General features: G+C 39.0%; 1 protein-coding gene across 1 annotated transcript; it reads right to left on the bottom strand.

Moving 5' to 3' along the window:
• Positions 1-5,023: 5,023 nt before the first annotated feature.
• Positions 5,024-22,967, bottom strand: zfand4 (zinc finger, AN1-type domain 4). Its single transcript, XM_053502727.1, has 10 exons — positions 22,885-22,967; positions 19,262-19,566; positions 15,175-15,250; positions 14,908-14,975; positions 14,622-14,808; positions 14,179-14,326; positions 12,738-13,793; positions 8,624-8,675; positions 6,595-6,712; positions 5,024-5,862 (listed from the first exon to the last, which is right to left on the bottom strand). Exons 2-10 carry the CDS (start codon positions 19,443-19,445, stop codon positions 5,727-5,729), a joined length of 2,025 nt encoding a protein of 674 aa, XP_053358702.1. The 5' UTR covers positions 19,446-19,566; positions 22,885-22,967; the 3' UTR covers positions 5,024-5,726.
• Positions 22,968-27,574: the final 4,607 nt, after the last annotated feature.

The raw sequence follows: 27,574 nt of genomic DNA on the forward strand, positions 1-27,574 counted from the left end.
CTATTTAATATTCATACCACATCACTCTTACAAATTAAAAATAATTACGTTTTTCCATCTTAGTTTTCCAGATACAAGTATTTTCAATATTAAGCATTATAGGTTATTTAACCCATTGAATTTTGCAGCTAGAATTTTTTTTTGGGTGTTTTGGATTAAAGATGTTCTAATGAAAAATTCCTGTCATAACCTTGTAATAGACTTAATCCCCAACAAATAAATTTTTTCGTTTGATTCATTCCTCTGTGAACGCTTTTTATAACTGTATAACATATTTTATATTTTACCCTTATTTAAAATATATTGGTCCTATGTTGTCAACTTCTATAAGAAGTTCCTAATCCAGTCTTGCTTTTTAGTGATTTTTGTAACTTCTAAAACTTCTACATCTCTATTCATATGTTTGATAATACCTACCATTATAGCCTGTCACCCTGCTATATAATCATGTTATGGCTGAACTGTTTTGGTCCTTTGTTGATTTAGCTTATAATAAATCCAATTAATATATTACTTTAGAATGTTATAATAATAATAATAATAATAATAATAATAATTACATACCCCCTGGTTATGCTTCCAGAAGGCCTGGTCGTCCCCGGACCCCACTTTGTAAAATGCTTGTTTTATCAGCTTCTGTACTGGGAGTTAAACATTGGGTTTAACTATTGGGTTTGTCCCATTCCTAGGCAACAATTGCTAAGAACTGGTATTTCATGAATGGCAAATGGATAAAACGTGATTCACTGTCCAAACCACACCTTTCATGATGCCTCATCATGAAACTGTATGTGTGTTTGTACATGCATAGTTAACCTGATATGCAAGTTCTTGTTCAGCATGTTTCTTCAAAGACAAAAATTTTCACTAGAAATTACATTTTAGATATTACCTAGGAATAAGCTATATAGGCTAAGAGTATATACTCTATACTAAGAATATGATCTTTAGCATAGTTTTTGTTATTTAAAAAAATCTACCAAAAAAGTAATTGTCATATAACAAAAATACACTTCTTTCAGTTTCATAATGACTGATATGTGTATATGGCTGCAGTTTTTATTTCCACCCAAAAGGCAGTGTGTTCCTTTCTGTTGCTGGGTTTGTGTAATTTTATAAAAATCAAGCATATCCAGCTTTACAACATGAGCACTCAAAAGCGCTGTATCACCTTCAAAAACATCTACTGTTTGCTTAGGTGTTCTGTGAGTCACACTGCATTTATCTGTTAATTCTAAACTGGCCAGAGAACATATTTCAGGACTGCCAGGAAAAGTCTTATTAAAAGATCAACAACCGAAGTAATGAAGTATTCTGCAGCTCATGTAGAAATGTTTAAGAACCAGCTTTGACAAGAGTCTAATTATGTGTCTAATGCACAAGAAAGGAAAATATTCTTTAAAAACATTGCTTAATTGGAAATGTAAATCAATTTAATAACAGGCTTTACAAGGAGCCTATAGGACAGTAGTTTGGATGTAGTTTGACAGGTCCAGTTCAATTCCCATTTACAGCTATCAGAAAAAAATGAACACAGGCATCTGTTTTCAAGGATGTCTCAACCCCAGGGATGTGCGATAAAATTGCCCAATCATATTTTAGTGACTCATTTCTGTTATGTATTACTGGAATAATTCAGTTAATTTATTATTTTTTAGGCAGACATGAGTCCATAGATAGCAAGTCCACATTGGGGTGGGATAATGGGGAAGTATTTTCTTAGGAAATAATTTCCCTTCCAGTATATCAGAGTAGCATAGTGATAGCACATAATCAATGCAACCACGGGGGGGCGCAATCCAGTGTCTTCTTGTGCCAGTCCCAAGTCTGGATAAATGCAGAGGGTTGTGTCAGGAAGGGCATCCGACGTAAAACATTTGCCAAATCAATGATGCGAATCACGAATATAATTCCCATACCGGATCGGTCGTGGCCCGGGTTAACAACGACCGCCACTGGTGCTGTTGACCTACAGGGTGCTGGTGGAAATTGGGCTACTGTTGGTCGAAGAAGGAGAGGAGGAAGGCGTGTTCGTAAGCAGAGAGAGAAGAGGAAAGGCAAGAGTTTAGGAGTGATAGTAGGGACTTTGAATGTTGGGACCATAACAGGGAAGGGAAGAGAGTTAGTTGATATGATGCAGAGAAGAAAGGTGGATATACTTTGTGTACAGGAGACCAGGTGGAAAGGTAGAAAGGATAGAAGCTTAGAAAGGATAGAAGGTTCAAATTGTTTTACCATGGTGTGGATAGGAAAAGAAATGGAGTAGGAGTTATCCTAAAAGAGGAGTTTGTAAGGAATGTTCTAGAGGTGAAGAGAGTATCAGATAGGGTGATGAGTCTGAAGCTGGAAATTGAAGGGATAATGTTCAATGTTGTTAGTGGTTATGCCCCACAGGTAGGATGTGAGTTAAAAGAGAAGGAGAAATTCTGGAGTGAGTTAGATGAAGTGGTGCAGAGCATCCCAAGGTGAAAGAGTGGTGATTGGTGCAGACTTCAATGGACATGTTGGGGAAGGGAACAGAGGTGATGAAAATGTGATGGGCAGGTTTGGTCTTCAGGACAGGAATGTAGAAGGACAGATGGTGGTGGACTTTGCAAAGAGGATGGAAATGGCAGTGGTAAACACTTTCTTCCAGAAGAGGCAGGAACATAGGGTGACATATAAGAGTGGAGGCAGAAGCAATCAGGTCGACTACATCTTGTGTCGACGTTGTAACCTGAAAGAGTTCAGTGACTGCAAAGTGTTGGTAGGGGAGAGTGTAGCCAGACAACACAGAATGGTCGTGTGTAAAATAACCCTGGTGGTGAGGAAGGCGAAGAGGACAAAGGCAGAGCAGAGGACAAAGTGGTGGAAGCTGAGAAAGGAAGAATGTTGTGAAGTCTTTAGGAAGGAGTTGAGACAGGCTATGGGTGGTCAGGAGGGGCTTTCATTTGCCTGGACAACTACAGCCAATGTGATCAGGGAGACAGGTAGGAGGGTACTTGGTGTATCATCAGGTAAGGGGAAAGTGGACAAGGAGACTTGGTGGTGGAATGAGGAAGTCCAGGAGTGTATACAGGGAAAGAGGCTAGCTAAGAAGAAGTGGGACACTGAGAGGACTGAAGAGAGTAGACAGGAGTACAGGGAGATGCAGAGTAAGGTGAAGGTAGAGGTGGCAAAGGCCAAACAAAGAGCATATGAGGACTTGTATGCTAGGCTAGACAGTAAGGAGGGAGAAGGGGATCTGTACAGGTTGGCAAGGCAGAGAAATAGAGATGGGAAGGATGTGCAGCAGGTTAGAGTGATTAAAGATAGAGATGGAAATGTACTGACAGATGCCAGGAGGGTGATGGGAAGATGGAAGGAGTATTTTAAGGAGTTGATGAATGAGGAAAACGAAAGAGAACAAAGAGTAGAAGAGGTGACTGTTGTGGAACAGGAAGTAGCAAATATTGGTAGAAGTGAGGTGAGAAGGGCGTTGAAGAGGATGAAGAGTGGAAAGGCTGTTGGTCCTGATGACATACCTGTGGAGGTATGGAAGTGCTTAGGAGAGGTGGCAGTAGAGTTTTTGACAAGTTTGTTTAACAAGATCTTGGAGAGTGAGAGGATTCCAGAGGAATGGAGGAGAAGTGTATTGGTGCCAATTTTTAAGAACAAGGGAGATGTGCAAAGCTGTGGCAATTATAGAGGTATAAAGCTAATGAGCCAGACAATGAAGCTGTGGGAAAGAGTAGTGGAAGCTAGGTTAAGGGCAGAGGTGAGCATTTGTGAGCAGCAATATGGTTTTATGCCTAGAAAGAGTACATCAGATGCAGTATTTGCTTTGAGGATGCTGGCGGAGAAGTACAGAGAAGGTAACAGGGAGTTGCATTGTGTCTTTTTAGATTTAGAGAAAGCGTATGACAGGGTGCCAAGAGAGGAGCTGTGGTATTGTATGAGGAAGTCTGGAGTGGCAGAGAAGTATGTTAGAGTGGTGCAGGACATGTATGAGAGCTGTAAGACAGTGGTAAGATGTGCTGTAGGTGTGACAGAAGAGTTTAAAGTGGAGGTGGGTCTGCATCAAGGATCGGCTCTAAGCCCCTTTTTGTTTGCTCTGGTGATGGACAGGATGACAGATGAGGTAAGACAGGAGTCCCCATGGACTATGATGTTTGCAGATGACATTGTGCTCTGTAGCGAGAGCAGGGAACAGGTGGAGGAAAATTTGGAGAGGTGGAGGTATGCTCTGGAAAGCAGAGAAATGAAGGTTAGCCGCAGCAAGACGGAATACATGTGTGTAAATGAGAAGGACCCAGGAGGATCGGTGAGGCTACAGGGAGCAGAGGTAAAGAAGGTGCAGGATTTTAAGTACTTGGGGTCAACAGTCCAGAGCAACGGAGAGTGTGGAAAGGAGGTGCAGAGGCGGGTACAGGCAGGTTGGAATGGGTGGAGAAAAGTGTCAGGTGTGTTGTGCGATAAAAGAGTATCAGCGAGAATGAAAGGAAAGGTGTACAGGACAGTAGTGAGACCAGCGATGCTCTACGGCTTAGAGACAGTGGCGCTGAAGAAAAGACAGGAGGCAGAGTTGGAGGTAGCAGAGCTGAAGATGTTGAGGTTCTCTTTGGGAGTGACAAGGATGGATAGGATTAAGAATGAGTTTATCAGAGGGACAACCCACGTTAGATGTTTTGGAGATAAAGTCAGAGAGGCCAGATTGAGGTGGTTTAGGCATGTTCAGAGGAGAGATTGTGAATATATCGGTAGAAGGATGCTGAGGTTGGAACTGCCAGGCAGGAGGTCTAGAGGAAGACCAAAGAGGAGATTTATGGATGCAGTGAGAGAGGACATGAAGTTAGTTGGTGTGAGAGAAGAGGATGCAGAGGATAGGGTTAGATGGAGGCAGATGATTCGCTGTGGCGACCCCTGAAAGGGAACAGCCGAAAAACAAAGAGGAAGAAGATAGTGATAGCACATAATCAAGCACATTTACTACATACAATAAAGCATGTAGTGTAAGAAACAAAAATCATTCAAATATGAATGGAAACAAGGATCTGTTATTTATATTTGTTTATTAGTTTAATTCCCAAATAAATACTGAACATTTAACTTCTGTTCATGGTGGTGTGCGATTAAAAAAAAAGAAAAGAAAAAAGAAACATCAAAATACAGAAAGAAACCTTTAGGATGGCAACTCAGGTTTGTGTTCATATCGTCCTACCAAGCCCTTCTCGAAATTATGAATATGCTACGTGGCCATACTGCATAGTAGTGTTTATAGCTTACAAAATACAACTTGCAAACTTCCATTTAAAGTGAAACCCCTATAAGATATATCTTTAGTGTTATGTATGTGCAGTACCTGGTGTGATATCTTCATTGAAATGCTGTAGTCCTACCTAAAATGGACCAATTTGAAGAGAACAAAATTTGAAAAAGATGTGACGTCATTAGTCCTAATAAAGTGCATCTTGCAAAGACTTGTCTCATGAAGCTGTTTACATTTTAAGAAACAAAGAGAAATATACCATAATTCTATACATATTATCAATTTGTTGCGATCAAAATTTCTCGACAACATTTCCACTTTCATCTTATGCGTGAAGACAAAAAAAGAAACAAATTCACATTTCTTTTGCAAAATAATTTCTTTAAAAACAACCTTGCCATGAAGCAAACATTGTGATAAAAGCACATTGCTGGTTTAGTTCTTGGTTATTGAATCATGCTTTCATTTGCATTTCATTTTCCCTCTTAATTTATTTTCTTCATATTTTGGGCAGTTTTGGTGCACTGATGATGGGATTAGACTTTTGTAGGAAGCGGCGTCCTGCACTTTTGTAGTCATATGTGCAGCTGTGGGTCTCTGCATAGCGATGTGTAGAGCAGAAGTTGTTGCCACACCTTATTTTGGGAAATAAAGAAACAGCATCAGGAGAGCTGGGAGGAAAAAAAAAGCCTAGAAATATCTGTCTTGTGAGAAAGTGTAGCACATGATCAGGCAACAAAAACAAAAACACACTTCACACAAATCAATAAATTCTATATGATTAACAAGGACTAATGGATTAAGCACTTAATCAATCTGCTTTCTAGAAATATGAACAACAAATCAATTCAGATTAATGTGGCATGGCTAGATCTTTTTAATGTTATTTTATAATAACTCTAACCAATTATCTGTACCAAACACCTTGGGGCTAGCAAGAAATGACAATAAAAAAATTAAAACAACAGAACACACAGATGTCACTATTAAGCATGTCAGAGCAGAAGTGCTAATTTAGGACCTGTCAATGTTATTCTAAACCACAACTGAAAACGAGCTGCTTTTACAACTAAACTGAAGCTCTGAAACAGCACATGATATAGAAACAAAGTTTCTTCGCAAAAGCAGCTCTAAGATAAACTAACCATAAAACCAAAATTAGTAAAAGTTTATCTTGTGTTTGAAAAGAGATCTTCAAGATTTCACACGTAAAGAGTATTCTTTAAGGAACTGCAGACTATAGCTGAAACGAAACGAACATCATCGTTCTGATCAATGCTTAAGACTTGCCCTACAATTGTAACCTTTAGTCTCCACATCATGAGGAAATGCACAGAGGGGAAACTTCTGCAGCCTAAACCAAGTACCTGCATTCATAGCTGGTGGCTAGCCCAGTCTTCTTCCCACATAGGAAGCAGTGTTTCGAAGCTTTCTTCTTTGAGCTCAGGGGGGCCTTCACAGGAGGGAGGTGATATGTCGGGGAGCCTGAACATTTAAATAAAAAAAGGCACAGGAAAACGTTAGAAATGTCCATGGCCACACTTTTTTGGGAGGAAGTTATAGCACTACTCAAACCTTCATGAGTGCCAATCACAGGCTTCAAGTATGCAAAAAAATATATAATATCACCATTTTCTACACTCCTATTTCTGCAAGGCATGGAAATCTTGTAATTCATTTATATTTGGTTAAAGGATGCTTGGAGGAGAAAATGAACCCCTATAAAACTTCGGACACTCGGGGAGTCGCTAATGTACATAGCTTATGTAAATTGAGAGTGCTCAGCTACAGAAGGGGCCCTACGCTTCGTCCCATCTATAAATCCGTCTATTCTGTTCTGAAACCAATGCTACACACAATACACTCATACGAATAAAAAAGCAAGCCACAAAGGCAACCACAAAACAGTTCTGTAGAAGCAGAGGTTGTGTATGTTGCAGTAAATATTCACAGCATTCAGCTAGGTTACTGCCACATACAGACATCTTTGAAAATGCATCCACAACTCATAAAGATAAGAAGTCCGGGAAGTACACAACACGATAAAGGAACGTGTGCGTGACAGAACAAGCAAAAGAAGCTCTAGTCCAGGCGCTGAGGCATGAGATTGGATTTGTAGTTGCGTTCTACAGCTATCGGTACTGATATCAGAGAGAACAGCAGGTCGGGGATAGGATACAGACATTGGCAGTGATATTTCTGGGAACATTTTAGAATATCACAAACACCAGCTGCTGATGAATGTTTTACATTCACACCCACACACCAAGCCCCTTCTTGAAGCTTTACAATTCATATTAGGTGTTATTTTGTGGGTATAGTGAATGCATATGGTGTGAATTTATACACATTTATACAAGTTCTATGTTAAAGAGGAACTAAGCTGATTGTGGTTTGCATTGTGTGCTGCTTGGTTTCTATTAATAGTTCTTCTGCTAATGCTAGTGGAGGACTGATGTCTCACTCACAATGCTAGGGTCATAAAACATTCATAAGCCTCTATAAAGCAGCACCGTGATGCCACGCTGCCCTTTGCCTCATCGACACTCTCATCATCTTTCTGACGCATGACGGACTAAAAAAATGAAGTGGGCGGTTAGTCATTTTTGAACGCTGTCTGGTACACGGCCGTCAACAATTTCGCTGCTTTAGTATAAACAACAATGAAACGTTCTGTATTTGAACTTTATTCCGGCTTTTTTCAGTTCACTGCATAACACGTCACCACAGACGTCACAGAATTTATTAAATAAAGCCAGGTAGAAGCTGGAATTTTAATACATTCATCTGAGACCAAATGCATGCAATAAAAAGATGAGACAAAAAGCTTTTCAAGGACGAGGCTGTCTAGTTATAGAGGTTAAGAGACGCAGCCCCACAGTCTGCCCAAGTGATGTGTTACAGTATGTGCAAGTAAAATAATGAGCGCAAAATGTTAAAATCACTCGATGCAGATATATTTAAAGTAAAGTCTCTAGACAAAAAAAAAAAAAAAAAGCATGATGTTACTGTTTGGAATTTTTTAAAGGTGTTATGATGTGCTTAGTTTAAAAATACATAATGATGATAATGATACACAATGTTTCATAGGAATCAATGACCTACCTCAAATCCTGGAGAGAGGACTACTCTACTTTCAGTGCCATTATATGACAGAAAAGGGATACTGTTACATGACCATGTTAGGGATAGTTCTGGATTCAGTTCACCAACTATACTATTTTATAAATAAATGAGTTATTGTAGAGGAGACTCACAAGTGGTCTACTTGGCACTTTATAGTGTTTGACAAGCTCCTTGAGGAAATTATCCGGCACTGACACTTGGCATAATTGAGTCTTTTTTAAATTATATTTCTAACAAAATGTCTCCAGAATGTCAAGTGTACAAACTCACCTAGTCTCTTTATTGAACTGGCGGGTCCACTCGAGTCCGGGATGTGTGACGGCTGAAAAGACAGTTATTTTTTTTTATTGATTGAGTGCTCTTATTCCCCGTTCAGACTGCTAGCCTAAGCCCTGTTTTTGGTATTTTCAGATTGAAATCAGTTTGAAATCAGATAGTTTTCATGCAGTCTGAAAAGTTTTTTTTTTTTTTTAAAGAGAAAAAAAAAACTCCAATTAACCTTTTTTTATTTTTTAGCTACATCCAAGAGGAGGTTTAAAATCTCATTCAAATGAGATTCCTGTCCAAGTCTGAGTGCTCTACCCGCCTGGATTTCAAACTATCCATTATGCCACTCACAACACGACGTAGAAGTTCAAACTTACAGTAGGAGCCACCTCAAATAGCCAAGTGAATGGCGTGCAAATACGTGTGACTGCTCTTTGAATGGCGTAATTCCCCCTCCTTCTCGCTGGATTAAAACCCTGAAGTGTTTCAGTTAAGGAGTAGGGCCACTTCAATACTCGGTAAGTTATAGTTTGGCTTTGGAGATAAACTAATGCTCATATACAGTGAAACCTCGGATTGCGAGTAACGCGATTTGCAAGTGTCCCGCAAGACAAGCAAAGATTTTTAACAAATTTTGACTTGAAAAACGGGCAAGTCTTGGTTTACGAGTACCAAGTATCACGTATCACGCATGCCCTTCTTATTTTGTTGCCGAGCATCACGTAATGAGAACTGAGCCAATGTTTTTTCTCTCTCTTGCGCTGCAACATCCATGCATGCATTTTCTCCTTCAGCTTATCGTTATGTGTATGCGCACACATAATTTGACACTGTGCCAGTTCACAAATCTCTCTCACCTTTAGTGTGTGTGTGAAATCCCAAAACAGTATTTTACACTCTCTGTGGTAAATATGTTTATTAATTAAATTAATTAATTAAATTTAAATAGTCAAAGAGTTGGGCTAATAATTATTATTATTGGTCATAGAAACAAACGAAAACAACAGTTAAACACTTGAACATATGTATCTGTGCTAGTTTGTAGTTATGTGAGCCAGAATAATTTTTTCTTAGTATAAATAAATGTTTTGGGTTTTAAGAACTCCATTAAAAGAGCAAAGGCAAACTTAGGAGGAACTTAGAAGGTAAGAAGCTCCAATGGAGAATACTGACTATGACATGGTGATTATTGCTTAGGTTTTTTTTTTTTTGGCGGCTCAGGCAAACCTGACGAATGCAGAAGCACACACCTGTGGAACTTTAACCATTAGTGCATCAATGTTGTCTTGTAAATAGCTGATCAAAAGAAATACTAAACAGACACATGGTCTATTTTGTCCTCAAGTGAAATACATCAATAGGTTAATAATTTGCACCATGATAACATAAGTGCAGAACGACCTGAAGAATCTCTATTACATTATGACTTTAAGACGTCCACATGAAATTTGCTGTAGACAGTGTTTATTTGGCTGAATATTACAAAACAGCAATGTCCAATAAAACAGTGCATCTTCAATAAGCCATTTTGGTTTCAAATTAGAAGTAAAATTAACGAAAGACTGAGAAGCCTCTGTAAACTGAACAGCCACAGGCTGGCTTTAACAATAATTGATGATTGTTTTTATATTTATGTATTTTGTGTATAATTTTTAAATGTTCAAATAAAACGTGATTTTTAGAATACAGTGAAACCTCAGATTGCAAGTAACGCGGTTTGCGAGCATTCCACAAGACGAGAAAAGATTATTTTTTATAAATTTTGACTTGGTAAACGAACAAGTTTGGTTTATGAGTACCAAGTACCATGTATCACGCGTGTGCTTCTTGTTTTGAGCGTCACGCGATCACAACTTAGCCAACGTTTTTTTCTCTCTCTTGTGATGCGGAATTGTGTGTAATCATCTCCCCTGCTGGGTCTTAGTGCGCGTCTCTTATTGGTATAATCAACATCCGTGCACGAGTGTACTGTTTACTATAATACTGTGACCATGTGTCTGTGCGTAAAACATATTTTATTTTGTGCGCGTGTAAAGCAAAAGTCTCAGAGGTTAAAAATCCATTTTCTCTCTCTGCTCAAGGCTTAGCCTGCTCTTTGCCTGCTGTGTGTGTCTATGTGCATGTCATTGGACACCATGCCACACACAGACCCCTCCTACTTTCGCCTTTACAGATACACACACACACACACTTTCTCTCTGCTCTACACAGAAAAACTGCTGTCACGATTCTTTTTAAAGGTAAAGTGCAGGTTAATTTGTTTTATTTTTTACTTTACAGCAGTGATTCCGTTAGTGTGTCGCTCAATCAAGTGTCAGTAGAGAGATTTCGTATTTATTTTTCCGATAAAACAGTGTTTCCGTTGTGCGCTCGTGTGTGAAAAGAGTGAAGGAAGGGTGATTGCGTAAGACGAGAAGGGCGAGAGGAGAGCTTACTTTAGATTCTCACACACACACACAGCACCAAATGGAAACACTTATCTGTCAGGATTTATTTAAAGGTAAAGTGCATGTTAATTTTTTTATTTTTACTTTATATTTTGTGTTAATTATTTTAATGTATTTTTTGGGGCTATGGAACGAATAATTTGAGTTTCTATTATTTCTTATGGGAAAGTTACATTTGGTTTACGAGCATTTTGAAAAAGCTTCCAGAACGAATTATGCTCTTAATTCAAGGTCCCATTAGTAGTAATAAGCCAGACTTTAGTAACCTTGTATAAATCACAATATAAGCTCTCTCTCTCTCTCACACACACACACAAATAGCACATGAAATCGCGTAAAACCAAATGAAACTAGGACAAAAAAACAGTGAAAAATACAGTAGTATTCTGTAGGTGATCCCTGTCCTGCGATAACAGGCACTAACCCTCTGGAACTTTTAAGTTGTTTTAGTATTGTTTTCAAGTGTGAATGTTTATGGGGATTTAATCTGTCTCTGCTGCCGCATCTTTTCACAGTTGTGATAAGTGATTAATGCCCCATCAGATCTTTGATGGGGGAACGTTATGTATGGTTAAATGACTTAAGAACTACTGATCTGTATGAGCAGATATTTGTTATGCGCCATTAATCGATTTGTTATGCCAATTTTTGACAATCAGCAAAAAAAAAAAAACATCAGCAAAAACATCATTAAAAATAACAAAAAAAAACAAGCAGAAGTTACATTTTGACCTTTACTTTTCAGCAAAATATTATCCATCAGTGTATTAAACCGAACTAGATAAAATACACCGTAATGTAAAATACATAGCCTGCATTTGTATTCCGTACATACAACTGTTAATTAATTAATTTATTTTAAATAGCTAAGGATCATGGGATGTGTATTAGGTGATTTAAAAAAATCTGTTTTATTAATCGGTTTGTTATTTATTAAAAAATTGTATCATCTATTTATGTAACTATGTTGACAATGCCTGTATATGAACATAGTGTATAAGGCTGCCTGAACACTGCAGTTAACTAAAGCAGTCAGTGCTTCACCTGGCGAGATTATACAGCATTGCAACCATCTTATTGGAAAGCGCATGGGGGCATTTATGGGGCGAGGCATCGTTAACTGCTTTACCGCGGGGACTTGTCATGGTTCGCGATGGGACCCGCCATGGTCCAGGTGGCTGTTTGACATGGCTCCTACTGTATATAGTCACGTGGTATGGACAGGGAGCCATGGATGAAAAATTACTAAGGAGACAATAGCAGAAATGGAGAACAATAGCCTCTAAACAGAGGAAAAAGTATAATAAGCACTTTGTGGGGATGTAATATCTCCATTCTTATCTGTTTTTTTTTAATCAGTGTCTCGTGAGCATTAGACGCCAAGCTACGGTGTACCACAAGATACTTGTTACCGCAGCAGCCAGTGCAGATAGGTCGACAATGTGTTGGATTTGAGCTGCCAGTCTGAAGAGAGTCAAATCTGATCTGATCACTTTCAAATAACAGTTAGCCTTTAAGATCAGATTTGTGAAACAAATCGGATTTGCCAGCAGTCTGAACAAGGCATTAGGAGTATAATTTAATCCAAAACTCTGTAAAGGATTAGCACAACTTCAAGAGTATGCTAAGATTACAGAAAAGGAAAGTGGTTCTGAGAGCTGCGCACTCACCATGTATGTTGATCTCTGCAGGGGAACTATTCTCTGTAGCAGATCCTCCTGTAGCTGATGAATGTTGGCATGCAATGGAGCATTTGTGCCACACAATTTAGTCAGATCATAAGGCCTTGCTAGATTTTCACTGATGTTGCTCACACAGCCTGAAAGCTCCCTGGAAGAGATGTTGGCCATGTTGGTAACCTCCTGTGCCTCGATCTTGCATACCCTGTCAGACTGTTTGCCAGGTGAGTCCACCCTGATGGCATGGAGAGAAGGGGTCTGTAGTGGGCACGGTGGAATGGTAGGCCCTCTGTTGGAGCCGAGGAAGGAACGAGACACTTCTCCGGTAAAATCTGTGAAAGGTCGAGGCACGTGTGGAGGAGTGTGTAGCGAGTTCAGTGCAGTTCTGTCAGATTGCGACTGTAGTGTCTTAGCACCTACTGACCATGTGCTAATGGAGTCGGAGCTCACAACTTGAGAGAGCAGTGGAGTTGCAGTCACAGACTCGTTCACAGCTCCTAAAGTGTCCAGACTAGCCTCCGGCTGAGCGGAAACATCCAGACTCAGCGGCTCTGGAAGCAGGCTATTAAACAGAATGGGTTTGGAAGGCTCCATCATAGCTCTGTTTTCAGGTACTATTAGTCTGTCACTCTGTATCTCCGGCTCATCTTCAACTTCCTGACCAGACAGGACGGAGAGCGGTGGGTACAAACAGTCTGTTAAAGCCTTCGGCCCACCCACGTCCAGCCTGGACACTTTAGGAGGTAACCTAATGCTCCTGGGCGTGGGAATACTCCAAGGCTCTTCTTCATGAAGTAGGTATTTGTTTGAAGTTATCCGTGATGAAATAGCTCTACCAGAGACAGGACTTGGGTGACTCGTGAATGGTGGGGCAGCTTCAGAGAAAGATGGCTGCTGATCACCAATCGGAGGTAGCTGTGTTGAAGAAATGGGACCAGTCTGTGGAAGGGTACGGAGCATTCGGTGGTGGCGTGCAGAGCTAAGTGAGCCACAGAAAGGACGTGAAGCACCCGGAGGCCTAACTCTCAGCTTGGTGGATTTCTTAGGCTTAAAATGCAACACGGGATAGAGAAAAAAATTAAGAAAAAAGAAACTTTTATGTGAGAATAGAAAACATTTGTGCATAGCCATTAGTCACTGGTTTAAACTAATGAAAAACACAAAGAACTGTTCCCTTTAGATATTAAATTCTAATAATAGTTGCACCATGTGGCAGGCTCCTAAAGATTTTGCAGAGAAGTATTGCTAATTAAGACACTGGTGCCAGTGTGCCGAACTTGTTATTACTATACTGGTTATTAGAATCACCCCAAGTCTGTTTTCATTGAAAATTCTCACAATAATTATAATAATAATAATCAACAGCTTAAAACCGCTAACAAATTAGGGGTGGCTCATGAATTGTGTACAATAAAAATGTTTCCTCTGGTACCTTTTTATTGAGATTCATATTCTCCATCTTGGCTTTGAGGAGCTTCATCTTGTTCATAGTGATGGAATTTTCCAGCATCAGCTGTGCAGAGGAAAGACTAATACCCTCCTCTTCTTCCTCAGCGTACACATTGTGCACTGAACCATTGCTAAACCAAAGACATGCACACAAAAACAATTTAAGCAAATGCACTCAAAGTGCTAATCGTGAATTCGGTGTTACCAAACAGAGCATGCACACAGTTTGGGAAAAACATTTAACTCATTTTTGGGATTACCAAAAACCATTTATATTTTTAGTAACCTTAGACACAAGCACTTCCAACTCACTATTGATAAAATATATGAAATGCATTTTGTTTTGGGTTTATATAAAAATAATGCACTTTATAGGGTGCAGCTGAAATTACTCTTGACTTTTGATTGATTTCCCTTTAAACAAACCTTAGTGACTTAGACACAGGTGTCAGAGTATCGTCTGCATGGTCTACAACCCGGAAGACATTGAGCTGGTCACCATCTTTGTACACCAGAAAAGTGACCTGCTTATTAGGCAGAGACTTTTCCCACACCTCGTCCCTCTTTGAATCCGAGCAGTCAGAGGTATCTTTCACAGAGTTCTCAATGGTCACTTAAGGAGAGGGGGGGAAGAGGAAAAAAAACTGTGAATCCTCATGCAGTGTATGCACACAAAGCTTATGATTCTTGTTTACTGGTATGAGTTAGACACCTCGTTTGGTGTTGATAGGCCCACCCCTCATGGCAAGGACCAGCTTGAGAGTGCAACCTTCTGCGATGCTGTAATGACAGTAACTTTTTATCTCAAACCAAGTACAAGCTCCAATTAAACTTTATCTCAGTACAATTTCCTCTAATATAAAAGACAACAATTTACCCCAGATTGGGTGGCATAAGAATAGAAAATCAGGCATATGTCATAAAGACAAAAAAATAAGCCAGGTGATAAACAGTTCAAAATTAGAGAGCAAATAATTACCTGTAGTCATTCAAACAGTACTCATCGTCAAGTTCCAAGCTGTTCCAGATCAAATGCTGCTGAGCAACAGGGATCCCTGTAATTAACAAACAATAAATAAAGAACACATTTTAAGTAACCTCCATTTTAGATAAGAATCTTGTTTAAAAGATGCAAAGATTTAACTGTGACAAGGTGCAGAAATGGGATGGAGGACAACGTCTGATTAATGCCAGACACTGGAACATTATATTGTAATAAACATTTATAGATAAAATATGCACCGTGAATGTCACGCTACAGAAAAAAAAAACACCTTAAAACTAAATTCAGACCATATGGGGCATCAGGCTGCTTGAAACCTATCGCATGATCAAAGTGTCTTCATACTTCCACACACATAAATCCAATGTCCTTACATCAAATGTCTTATTAAATGCACTTTATGTCTATGCAAATTCTCAAAAGTGGATAAAATTGGCAATCACTAAGAGCAGTAGAAACACCTGGCGCTTATTCATCTCACCAGAAATTTCTATGAAACAGAAAATAAAAGAGTAAAATACATTGCAGGTGTTAAAAAAAGCCATGCAGAGAAAACGTGTCGCAGTGCTGCCCCCCACTGCAGACTGTATGTATCACTTAGACCAGACACACTTTATCAAGCATCCAAGTTCTGCAAAAGGCATTACGCTTCCCAGGGCTGACCCGGTATCAAAATGAAGAAGAAAACTGGATTGCTCCAGACAATTGCTCACAGCTGTTTGTGCCAAATTAGGTTCCAAATAAGAACTTAGCTCTTGTTTCTCATTCTTACACATGTAGAAACAAGACACCTAAAATAAGCTCCAGCGAAACTAGCCAGTCAAAGACAACCACAACTGATTCTGATTTCCAAATCATATGTAATATTTCTAATTATTATATTGTCTTGCAGTAAACGAACTACAGTTACTGATGGCATTAAGACTGTTACAAACACTAGTAAAATATGTATAATTTTTAGTTAAAATACACTACACTTTCACACTATGGGTAAAAGTTTGCGAACACCTGACCAATCACACTCACACAAGCTTGTTGAAAATCCAGAGTAAGAGAGTTTTTAAAAAATAGTTGAAAGCATTTGTTCGAAAAAAAAAAAAAAAAGCTGCTGCTGCTGCAAGGTAATCTGGCAGAAAACTGCTCATAATGTCCCTTCTAGTCTAAATTTTTATTTACTTTATGGTGCAGATTTAACTCCAGGCAAATACAAAAGGACTGGTAAAGTTGAATTCTTTCGAGCCAGTTCTGCGAGATGCTGTGACAAAGCAAAAAAGGGGGGGGGCACTTAAGTATCTTTGTTGGTATTACTGTGGAAATGAGCACAAGCAAAGCACCCAAAGGTATATGAAAAAATGTGAAGGTTCTTGCATTGATGATGCCTCACTGCACTGGGGCCTGATCCTGAGTTTGGGTTACTATAAATACAGAGTTACTCAGGTTCTACTATGTGTCCACTTGGGTTTTGATTGTCTGATTCCTGAATTTCTTTATTTTTTTTTCATTGTTTTGACAGGCAAAAACTAGTAACCAGAATAAACAAGTTACATTCAACCAGTTGCAATAAGTAGGGCTTTATTTTACCTGCTTTTCTAAAACATGACTACTATGTCCTTCATCTACTGCACATATATTAATCCAGTATGTCTCCATCCTCTATCAACTTGTTGGATCTTGTTACTAAAACGCATGTAACTCTGTTCTAACCTGCACTGCACAAAATAAATAAATAAATAAATAAATAAATAAATAAAAACAGTGTGTTTAGCAGCATCAAAAGTGCTGGGCTTGTGTGGTGTCTCACCTCTCAAAGCACCACAACAACAAATCAGACAAACAGGTCTCCTTGCAGACCAGCATGACTCAGCAAAAAACAACCTCATCGTTTGAATCTCTCATGTATTTGATGTCCACGGTATGAATAAAGTGCTCATTATGTATTACAACAAACAATAGAGTACTTCGCAGATACTTACAATCACCTGACTGTAACTCAAACATGACTGTAACTAAGTGAGAGCTTGTGAAGCTCTTTTAGGACTTCTATTACTTTCATTGAAGCTAGAGTGCAAAACCAAGGACAGGCTGTTTTATCATGCACATGATGGTGATTATCATCATCATCATCATTAACACATTCAAGGACTCCTCAGAGTATTAAAAATCAAGTACCCCTTCCAAGCAGAACAAAATGTCCATGGGGCAGAACTGGACCTGATCCAGCTCCAGTTATGTGGGCAGAGTCAGTGTGTTTCAGGCAGAACGAGTGTGTTTATCACTGTGTTGTATAGCATTGTGTCAGTTTGTTTTAGGCTCAAAGAAGTGTTGAATCAGATCCATCTCCACCCCGCGGACTTCAGAAAGAACTTTCCCGTAAAAAGAGACATAAAAAGAGGGATAGAGAAGAAAATAAGCTCTCAGGAAGAGTGGTAATAGTAAGGGGGGAGTATTTTGTTTGATGGGGAAAAAGTATGTTTATAACTCAAACAAAGCAGAAATTAACAGACAGACACCGTGATTTGATTCACGAATCTACAGACGATCAGGGAACTCTAAAGGGGGTTTATTTGACTGTGTTTCTATGCATTTTTTTATTCTAACTGTACTCAAAGACAAATATGACAACTGTGGTGGACCAACAACAACAACTTTATGCTCCCTGGGATTTTAAGAAAGTTGAGAGTCTACCCGCAGTTTTAGTAGACAGTTAATGACAGTGCTCAAGCACTGTACTGGCACCAAGAACTAAAACTGAACAAGAGAAGTGAAAGAGAACAACCTTGAGTTTCAATGTTTCCAAAGCTTTCTTACAGAATTACGAAACCAAGTGAACTATAGTCACAGAGAGAAGGAGACCATTAGAGAGTCTTCTAAAAGCTGTCTCAAAGCTACATGGTGGGCTGGAAAGGCAAATGTATTTTCCTAAATGTTGAAACAGAAACAAAAGATTAAAATCTAAGTTTTATTTTTGACTTACTAAACTGATATGTGATGGGACAAGCATCGCTATTACACATACAGTACCCTGAACACAGATTTATTAAATGTATCCTTGCTTAATTTATTTAAAACATTAAAAAATAAACATATATTTAATACACTGAATAGTTTATTTTAATGTGTTTTTGTAATGACTTTTGCACTTGATTTTAGGCCCATTTGTTTAAAAAAAGAAGAAGAAAAAAAAACAGCCTTGGGCTTGACTCAGCTTACCACACAGGTACTCATTATAAGATCTGGAACAACAGGTACACTCGCCACACAATTAGTGTGTAAAACCTGATGTGTTACACATGCACAAAACTGATATTCCAACTGACCCATTACTACTAATTACACTCATACTTTCTAACTGCTCATGCTGTGTCATGGGACAGCGCAACCGGTTACCGATAATCATGAATTACTCTATTGAGTCATCTTGTGACTTCTAGGAACATTTAAATTAGCTCCACAATGTGTTTCTATGAAAAGAGTAGACAACTCGAGACAGGGGGAGACCCTGGGGCAAGCCCAGGACCTGACTGGGAAATTACAAATCTTTGGCTGGTAATTGGGAAGTCCTATCTGACTTTCTCAACCTGTTGCCGTCACAACACTTTAGGGGGAAAAAATGAATGAGTGTTTTGGCTGCAAGGAGTGACTGCGATTTAGAACTTTAAACTATGATTTCCCTGCTTATCCTCAGAAAACATCATCACCATGCATAAACATGCAAATTAGCAAAAACACCCCTATGTCATCTCAGCCATATACCATGTACTTTTACTCTAACTGCACCAGGAGTATCACACTATTGCAAAAAGGCAGAGATTTCTTTTTTTCCTGGATGTTTTTTCTTTATTGCACGACTCTGAAAAAACTATTCAAAACCAAAAGCTGCTGACCCATATCTGCAGGATATCATGAATCCGACTTTGTTAAGAGTTCTTTATATTTAAATTAAATTGTCTTGTAAACTTTATGTTCGTATGATAAATACATTATACCATAATTCTACCCAAAATGTCTTAATGATTTTACAAAAAAAAAGACAGAATAAGTAGAACACTATTAGGTACAATACCTTCCAGTCTCTGAATCTTGGCTTTTACAGAAATAATTGTCTCAAACGGGGAGACCCGCAGCTGGAAGCAGGTCCCTGTCAGAGTCTCTATGAACAGCTCCATGGTCTCATAGAAGGGCAGTTTATAATTGACAACCCCTAGGTTATTGTCGTTGAAAAATGGCGGCTCCCTCTTGTCGGCCATGTTTGTAGGGAAGAGAGGATGATTACGAGGAGATGGGGATGAAGCCTGCCCAAGGTGGAGGAATAAGGACTGTGAACTCACCACCGTCCCCAAGTACGCTCATCCTGGACAGAGACTTACACTGTGGAAGAGACACACGACATACTGAGCTCTGCAACACAAGCTACAGCCATTCATTGTGTGACATCTGAAACAACTCTTTAAGAGAGTATGTGAGCTATATCTTCTTACTCCTTAAAAGACAGTAATCTGAACCTCAGTACAGCGACACTCCAAAAGTAAGCACATACACTGCTTAGCCCCCTTAGCCGAGAGTGCAAAAAAAGCAATTGTCTAAGCTGACAGGCAACAGGTTAGGACGGGCATCCATACCTACTAAGACCCCCTGCTGGAATTTTACTACAACTTTCTAAATACTACACAAATCACTTAAACTACCAAACATTAATATCTGTTTTAATAACAATTAATAATTTCCTCAAGCACTGTAGACGGCTTTTAAATAACTACAGTGGGGCAAAAAAGTAAGTTCTCCCACTTAAAAAGATGAGAGAGACCTGTTATTTTTATCATAGGTTTACCTCAACTATAAGAGACAAAATAAGAAAAAAAATCCAGAAAAATCACATTGAAGGATTTTTAAAGAATTTATTTGCAAATTATGGTGAAAAATAAGTATTTGGTCAACAAAATTTCATCTCAAACATTTTCTGTAAGTCTTCACAAGGTTTTCACACACTGTTGCTGGTATTTTCGCCCATTCCCTTTCCTGATGTATTGTGAGATTTTGAGTGAAAATCTCCTTCCATGGCCACATTCATTCTTTTCTTTACATGGATCAGTTGTGCTGGTCCCTTTGCAGAAAAACAGCCCCAAAGCATGATGTTTCTACCCCCATGCTTCACAGTAGGTATGGTGTTCTTTGGATGCAACTCAGCATTCTTTCTCCTCCAAACACGACAAAGTCCCCCCCATCCTCTTCTGGACCATCCAAATGCTCTCTAGCAAATTTCAGACGGGTCTGGACACGTCTGGCACTGCAGGATTTAAGTACCTGGCGGGGCAGTGTTTTACTGATCGTAGCCTTTGTTACTTTGGTCCCTGCTCTCTGCAGGTCATTTACTAGGTGAGATCTTGCATGAGCCCCAGATAGGGGGAGCTTATCAGTGGCCATTTTCTAATAATTGCTCCCATAGTTGATTTCTTTACACCAAGCTGCCTACCTATTGCAGTTTCAGTCTTCCCAGCCTGGTGCAGGTCTACAATTTTTTTTCTGGTGTCCTTTGACAGCTCTATGGTCTTAGCCATAGTGGAGTTTGGAGTGTGACTGAGGTTGTGGACAGGTGTCTTTTATAATGATAAAAAGGCATACATATGCCATTAATACAGGTAATGAGTGGAGGACAGAGGAGCCTCCTAAAAAAGAACTTACAATTCTGAGAGAGCCAGAAATCTTGTTTGTTTGTAGGTGACAAAATACTTATGTTCCACCATAATTTGCAAACAAATTATTTAAAAATCCTCCAGTGTGATTTTCCGGATTTTTTTTTCTTATTTTGTCTCTCATAGTTGAAGTATACCTATGATGAAAATTACAGGCCTCTTTCATCTTTTTAAGTGAAAGAACTTGCACAATTGGTGGCTGACTAAATACTTTTTTGCCCCACTGTATTATACAAAATTATCTGTCTTTGCTGTATTTAAAGATCCTTAACTATGACTGTTTTTGGACTTTCCCTAATTTCCTCCCCAGCTTGTTCACCTACCGATTCCCACACACCAACCGAGATAAAACATAACAGCTTTCTAAATGTCTTATTTCCAGGACAAACCATTAAATGGATCATAAACTATGAAATTAGGAATCATAGGTTATTCCCTTAGTGTTTTTAACCACTATACATATACATTTTCCATACTTCTAAATTGTCATATCAGATCTGCATAAATGCTGTGCATTCAACATAAGTAAACCTTTGGTAAAAAGCAAGTTCTTAATGCAACAAAAGTAAACCTTTTGTAAAAGGAAGTTCTTAATGCTGAAAAATATTTATTAAAAATCAAGTAGTTTTTACAAACAATGTGATAACTTATCTGATGAAAAAAATACTGAAATTCACAATTAACTTAATTTTTCCCAACATTTTAAAGGGGGTAACAAACAAGGTCACAAAATGTTAGAGGGGCGCTGAGGTTAACCCGGGACTTGTGATGTAAATTCTAGTAAATGAAGGAGTAAAACTGTTTGTCATTTACAGATGACTTCAAGCACAATACAGTGATGAGACTCTTACCCAAAGTAAAGCAACTGAATGGTGCAAATATTTAAAAAAAAAGACCGTACGTCCGTGAATGAAAGCTGTACATCCTGACCTCGCTCTAATTTCCACATATTTGGACCATTAAAGGAGTTTGGGACATAAAACAGGCAGCCTGATCAGGGCTCTGGTGTACAGAGAAAACTTTGATGGAATCCAAGCACTAGTGAAATGCAGGGATAAGTGCATTATCGTAGCAGGAGATTATATAGAGAAATAAAGTTTTGTTTTTTTTAACTCTCATAAGTGTGTTCTGTTATTCTGCACAACCGTAAGTCCTGGTTTGTCCTGAACGCCCCCTCCTATGAGTGTGTCCTGTGCACATTTGTTTTCTACAAGATAAAAAAAAACTCTGGTCTAAATTGCTAAAAGTTAAATTAACAGACTGGTCATCAAGAATATAAGGATAAGTGTTCTGATATGAATAAACACAGTCAATGAGACACAACTCCTACATTCCACATCCTAAAAAGCCGTAGATTACTTAATTAAACCCACGTACTTGGGAATTACAGTTATTTATTTTAACTCTGACCTAAAGTTTGAGAGAACAAGCAGGAGACTTCATGTCTGCTGCAGAAGACTAATGCATTAATGCTGTTCAGACATGGCGGCAAGCTGCAGCCTCAAACACGACACAGATCCAAAATCCGGCAGATTCCCTGAGCTGCAGCTGCTCAAAGGAGACCGGACATTTCATCTCACATCCATCAGACTCCTTTAATCTCTATTTATACAAAAGAGGCGATCTAATGATCTAGCAATCCATCAGCTGTCCCTGCCAAGACAGCACCCCCTGGTAGAAGTCCCGATAAAATGCATGCTGTTTACGTGCAGTGACTCAAGAGCCAAATATAAACAAAATGAAGAACGTTTTTTAACAAAAACTAGCACGCGCCGCAAATAGCAACCTCGCTAACTAGCTAAGCTAACAACAGGTAACGTTACGGTTACAGATTATGATGATAATGATGCTACTGCTAGCGGCTCTCGTGATAGTCGGCTAATTCACCAAGCCTTTTTTCGACGCCGTTATCGTTAGAAATAAAATAATTATAATAATAATAGTAATAATAATGATAATAAAAATCAAATCACGATTACGTAACGTCTCACTGTACCATCAATTGCTCAGGACATCTTCACCATTTCTCGCTCTGTCCCAGGGAACATGGTGGGAGTAGTCTATTGTGGCATATGTTTTTATTGATTGACAGAAAAGAAGCCCTATAGCGTTTACTGTACTCTGGAACTAAGACTGCAAGAGCCAATGAGAACACCGCGGAGGCGGGATTATAGTCCGTTCGGTTGCAGGTGAGCGAGTTTCTTCGATGTCTCCCGGATGTGAACTCTGGTTCCTAAGTAACACAAGTACACATATGAGGCTACGTCTACGCTTATTTTAAACTACCTCATGAAACATTTGAGTGAGATAACATGTACATCTAATCATTCGCGCAATTATTTATTCAGTCAATTACATCATTAATGTCCAGGTCAACCACAAAAATGGGGGAAATTGTGAGCTCAGTTGTGTTGACTGAGACATGTTTTTTGGTTTCAGACAGGATGTTTGAGTATTCCTATGCCTGTAGATCTCTTGGAATGTACAAAAAGTCTCTACAGTTTGCTTTAAATCTACATATCATTCACTCAAATATTGTCTATACCGCTTTGCTTTATCCTGTCAGGGTCACAGTAGGCTCGTAGCCAATGCCAGGAGACTTGGGCAGAATCAGGGTATACCTGGACAGGGTGCTAATCCATCACAGGACACACATCCACACATGCTTATTCACACACTATGGGCGATCTAGAAAAGCAAATCGGCCTAATCCACATGTCTTTAGACTCCCGAAGTACCCAGAGGAAACCCACCAAGCACGACGAGACCATGCGAACTCCATGCACACAGACCCGAGGTGGAAATCAAACCTGGATTGTGCCACCACAAACAAACCCAATTTCTGCTGGTTTCCACACCGACTGTAACAGTAGGCAGCATCAGCATCACCTTTTATGTCATTCTGTGAGACGTTAGATGAATAACAAGATGGTGGTGAATAACAACCTCTGCTGAACACAATAGAACTCCAGGACTGGTGTTAAAGATCCCTGCTTCAGGAGGATGAGTTAAATAGCAGAGAAGCACTTCTGTCATCTGAGAACAAACTTGCCAAAACCAGACAGTTGAAAACTGAATGGACATAGCTTGATCTGATGAATCTGAATTTTGCTGAGCTGCACACCATAAATTCATGGACCCAGCAGTGCAGGATGGTGGATGTGATGAAATGGCCTGGGGAATGTTTTGCCCTCTTTATACCAATCAACCATTGCTTAAATGCCATAGCTTATTCAAGTATTGTCTGCTGACCATATTCATGCATTCATTCCCACAATTTACCCATCTTGTACTTCCTCCACTCCAGCAAGGTTTTGCACCATGTCACAAACCAGACATCATCTCCAACTGATTTTATGAACATGACAACCAGCGGAAAATCTTGTAAAATCCATGCCATTAAGAACTAAGGCTGCTCTTTAGAGCAAAGAGAGGCCATACCCAGTATTAGTAGTGTTCCTAATAACATGCTTGGTGAGAGTATATAATACATCTAAAATTAAGGTTTATTCCTCCAATCTAAATCTCCAATTCCATTCCATCGTTTCACACGACATACACTACTTAAAATAAGTTGGGGATATTGTAAGAGACTTAGTGGATGTCATACATACAGTGTTTGTTTCACTTTAGACATTTTTGGAAAAGGGAGGCAATTGTATTGGGGTGACAAACACACCTCATTTTGTGTTTTCCATGTAATGGTCTCATTGTGTACAGGTGTGCCTCATATTGGGGCCAATCAAAAAAGACAACCTTTTTCAATGTGGCATCAATTTTAACATTCTGTGGGTATAAAAAGCTGGTATTGTCAGTAAGTCATTCCAAGTTCATCATTCAAACAGCTATGAACACACGCCGTCACTTAATGGACGAGCAGCGCCACCTGGCCATGGCGCACCTTCGGGTCGGTGGCAGGCAGTCAGATGTTGGTCGTAAACTTGGTGTGTCTCAAAGTGTCATCAGCAGACTTGCATCAAGACAGGACCTATGCACTCAGATATCGTTATGACAAACAACTCGCAACCGACTCCACTGCTTTGGCTTGAATGCTAGACGACCGTTGCAGGTGACTCCACTGACACCAAGACACTGATGTAAACGTTTGCAGAGGGGACAAGACCATGTGACCTGGACAATGCAGCAGTGGTCTATCGTCCTGTGCACAGATATGATTGTCGTCAGCATTGCTGGAGAAGGCGAGGTGTGCGATACGCTGAGGTCAACATGGTCCCCAGGGTTTGCTTTGGTGGAGGAGGTGCATCACCAGTTAGCGAAAAACAGAATTGGTTTATTGTACATGGCTCAGTCACTGCACCTTCTTACCTCAGAGACATCATAGAACCCATCATCATCCCCCAATTCCGCCAGCACACCCCAAACTTTCTGTTCATGGATGATAATGCTCCACCACATCGTGGCAGAATTGTCACAGCTCGACTTCAGGAATTGGAGTGCCTCATATGGTATGACAATGTCACCTGACCTGAACCCCATAGAGCACGCCTGGGACCAGTTGAAGCAGAGACTGGATGATTGTACCCCATCCCCACGTGACCTGGCAGAACTGCGTGTAGCACTTGTGGAAGAGTGGAACGCATTGCCTCAAAAAATTATGAGGCTAGTGAGAAGCATGAGACGTCACTGTCAAGCTCTCATTGCGGCAAATGGTGGACACACCCGCTACTGACATTGTCAATTTTTGTTATTTGGGGCTTTCCCTGTTATTGTTTAAATTTTTAAGGTAATAAATATTAAACTTGAAAACATGAAAATGGTGTTTTTTTTCATACATCATTAGTAATATCAAAGGGAACTTTTACTTATTTCATTCAAATTCAGAGCCAATAAGAAAAGCACTTATGTAAATAACAATATCCCTAACTTATTGCGAGTAGTTCATTTTTGATTTGTTTTTGTTCGACCTGAAGCTTTCCTTTCTTTTACATATTTTTTTTTATTTAACATTTTTGTTCTAGGTGTATTAGAATTAGCAGCACTAATTGTTTTCCTTAGTATTTTCATTCTTCTTCTATGAGCTGTGTTCATGTCAAACGGAACTTAAGATGAAATCCCTTGTAAATGAAGGCATAAAAGAGATAGACCTTTAAAGGACACTATCGTAATAAGACTCTTAGACGTAGTAAAACATTGATTGTCGCAAATGTTTTATAGAAGTCTGTACGTCCTGGCCGAGGTGTCTCATAGCCCAGTGAACTGTGAACATTCAGCAAAGTGGAATGCTTGATCCTAAAACTTGACGGATAACTTGTCACCAATTTGCAGAAGTGATGCACCTGTCTGTGGGAACTGTACACACAATCGTTCATGATCACAATTTGTACATTACAGGAATTCGACTGGGAGTTATTACCATATCCCCACAGTTGCTCAAAGTCATTTCCACACGATCGGGCTCATTTTATGTAGGTATACTGTACTGATGCAGGACAACTGTTTCATGTGAGTCCCACTTTTCAGACAAATCTTGTTAGTAAAAATGTAAACTGAAACTTATTTAGGCCTGCACAAAGGAATCATTATTTTGAACAAAGACTTGTTTCATAAAGGTTAATCCAAATTTTTTTCCAAAATATGTTTTCCTTTTGCCTGTTTAACGAGCTTAAAATCATGAATACGTGCAGCAAGTGGGACACAATATTAATGACAGGGTGTAGAATTATTAATGAAATCAGAATGTAGCAGAAATTGGAAAATATTAACATGCCATGGCTGTGCTTGCTTTGTTACAGGATATTACCAGCACAGATCACAGTGAGCAAATTATTCAAGCTCAGCTAGAGTTTCACCCACACAATTTAATTTATCCAAACATTACTCTACAGTACCCTAAATATTGATTAACTAAGTTCCAATGAAGTTAAAAAGAAATTTATAAAAAATAAAGGAACACAGGTTTTCTCTGTACATTGGTCAGACCTGACTCTTTCAATAATATCTTTAAATTTAATAAATTGGAAAACAGCATTCTAAAACCGGCTAGTGAAACTGCAGTTCTTGGATATCTGTCAGAAGTTTAAACTGCACCATAAGTGAAATTAAATTGTTGAGTAAGAGCAAGGTTATGAACAGTTATGTGAGTTAGATTTAATCATCTACTTCAAAGGAAGTTACTTGACTGCACAAATAGGTATTACTTAAAAAATTTAAACTGAATATTTTTACTTGGATTACTACAGATTTTCACTACTGAAACAACAGCACTGCACTGATACAAATGAAATTGAACGTGCTAGTGTCATTTTAAGACAAAACTTAATCTTTATCGGATCTTTTAGATATTCATGATTCACACTTTGATTACCAAGAAGGGAGTATACAGTATTTGGCCGACGATAAAAGTACAACTAAGCGTAAACATCAACTTTCCTCCATTCTCTCTTTTCTATTAATTGTAAAAAATAAAAATAAAAAATGGAATGACATTCAAAATCTTGCCATGAACTAGATACTTATTATTTTTTTTTTTTTTTACAATTTCCTAATAATCCAATAAAAAACCAACACACAATGTGTTCACATCAAACAAAATTTTTCAAAATTACACTATTAAAAACTTAAGGGGTTCATCTCTGTTGCGGGCAGACATATGCATGGGCTTCGACCTGAAATATTAGCACAGACAAATTAAGGCTGATCAGCTTACTTTTAGCCTTAACCTTTGT

The sequence above is a fragment of the Clarias gariepinus genome, chromosome 8 (assembly GCF_024256425.1).
Source record: "Clarias gariepinus isolate MV-2021 ecotype Netherlands chromosome 8, CGAR_prim_01v2, whole genome shotgun sequence".
NCBI lineage: Eukaryota > Metazoa > Chordata > Actinopteri > Siluriformes > Clariidae > Clarias > Clarias gariepinus.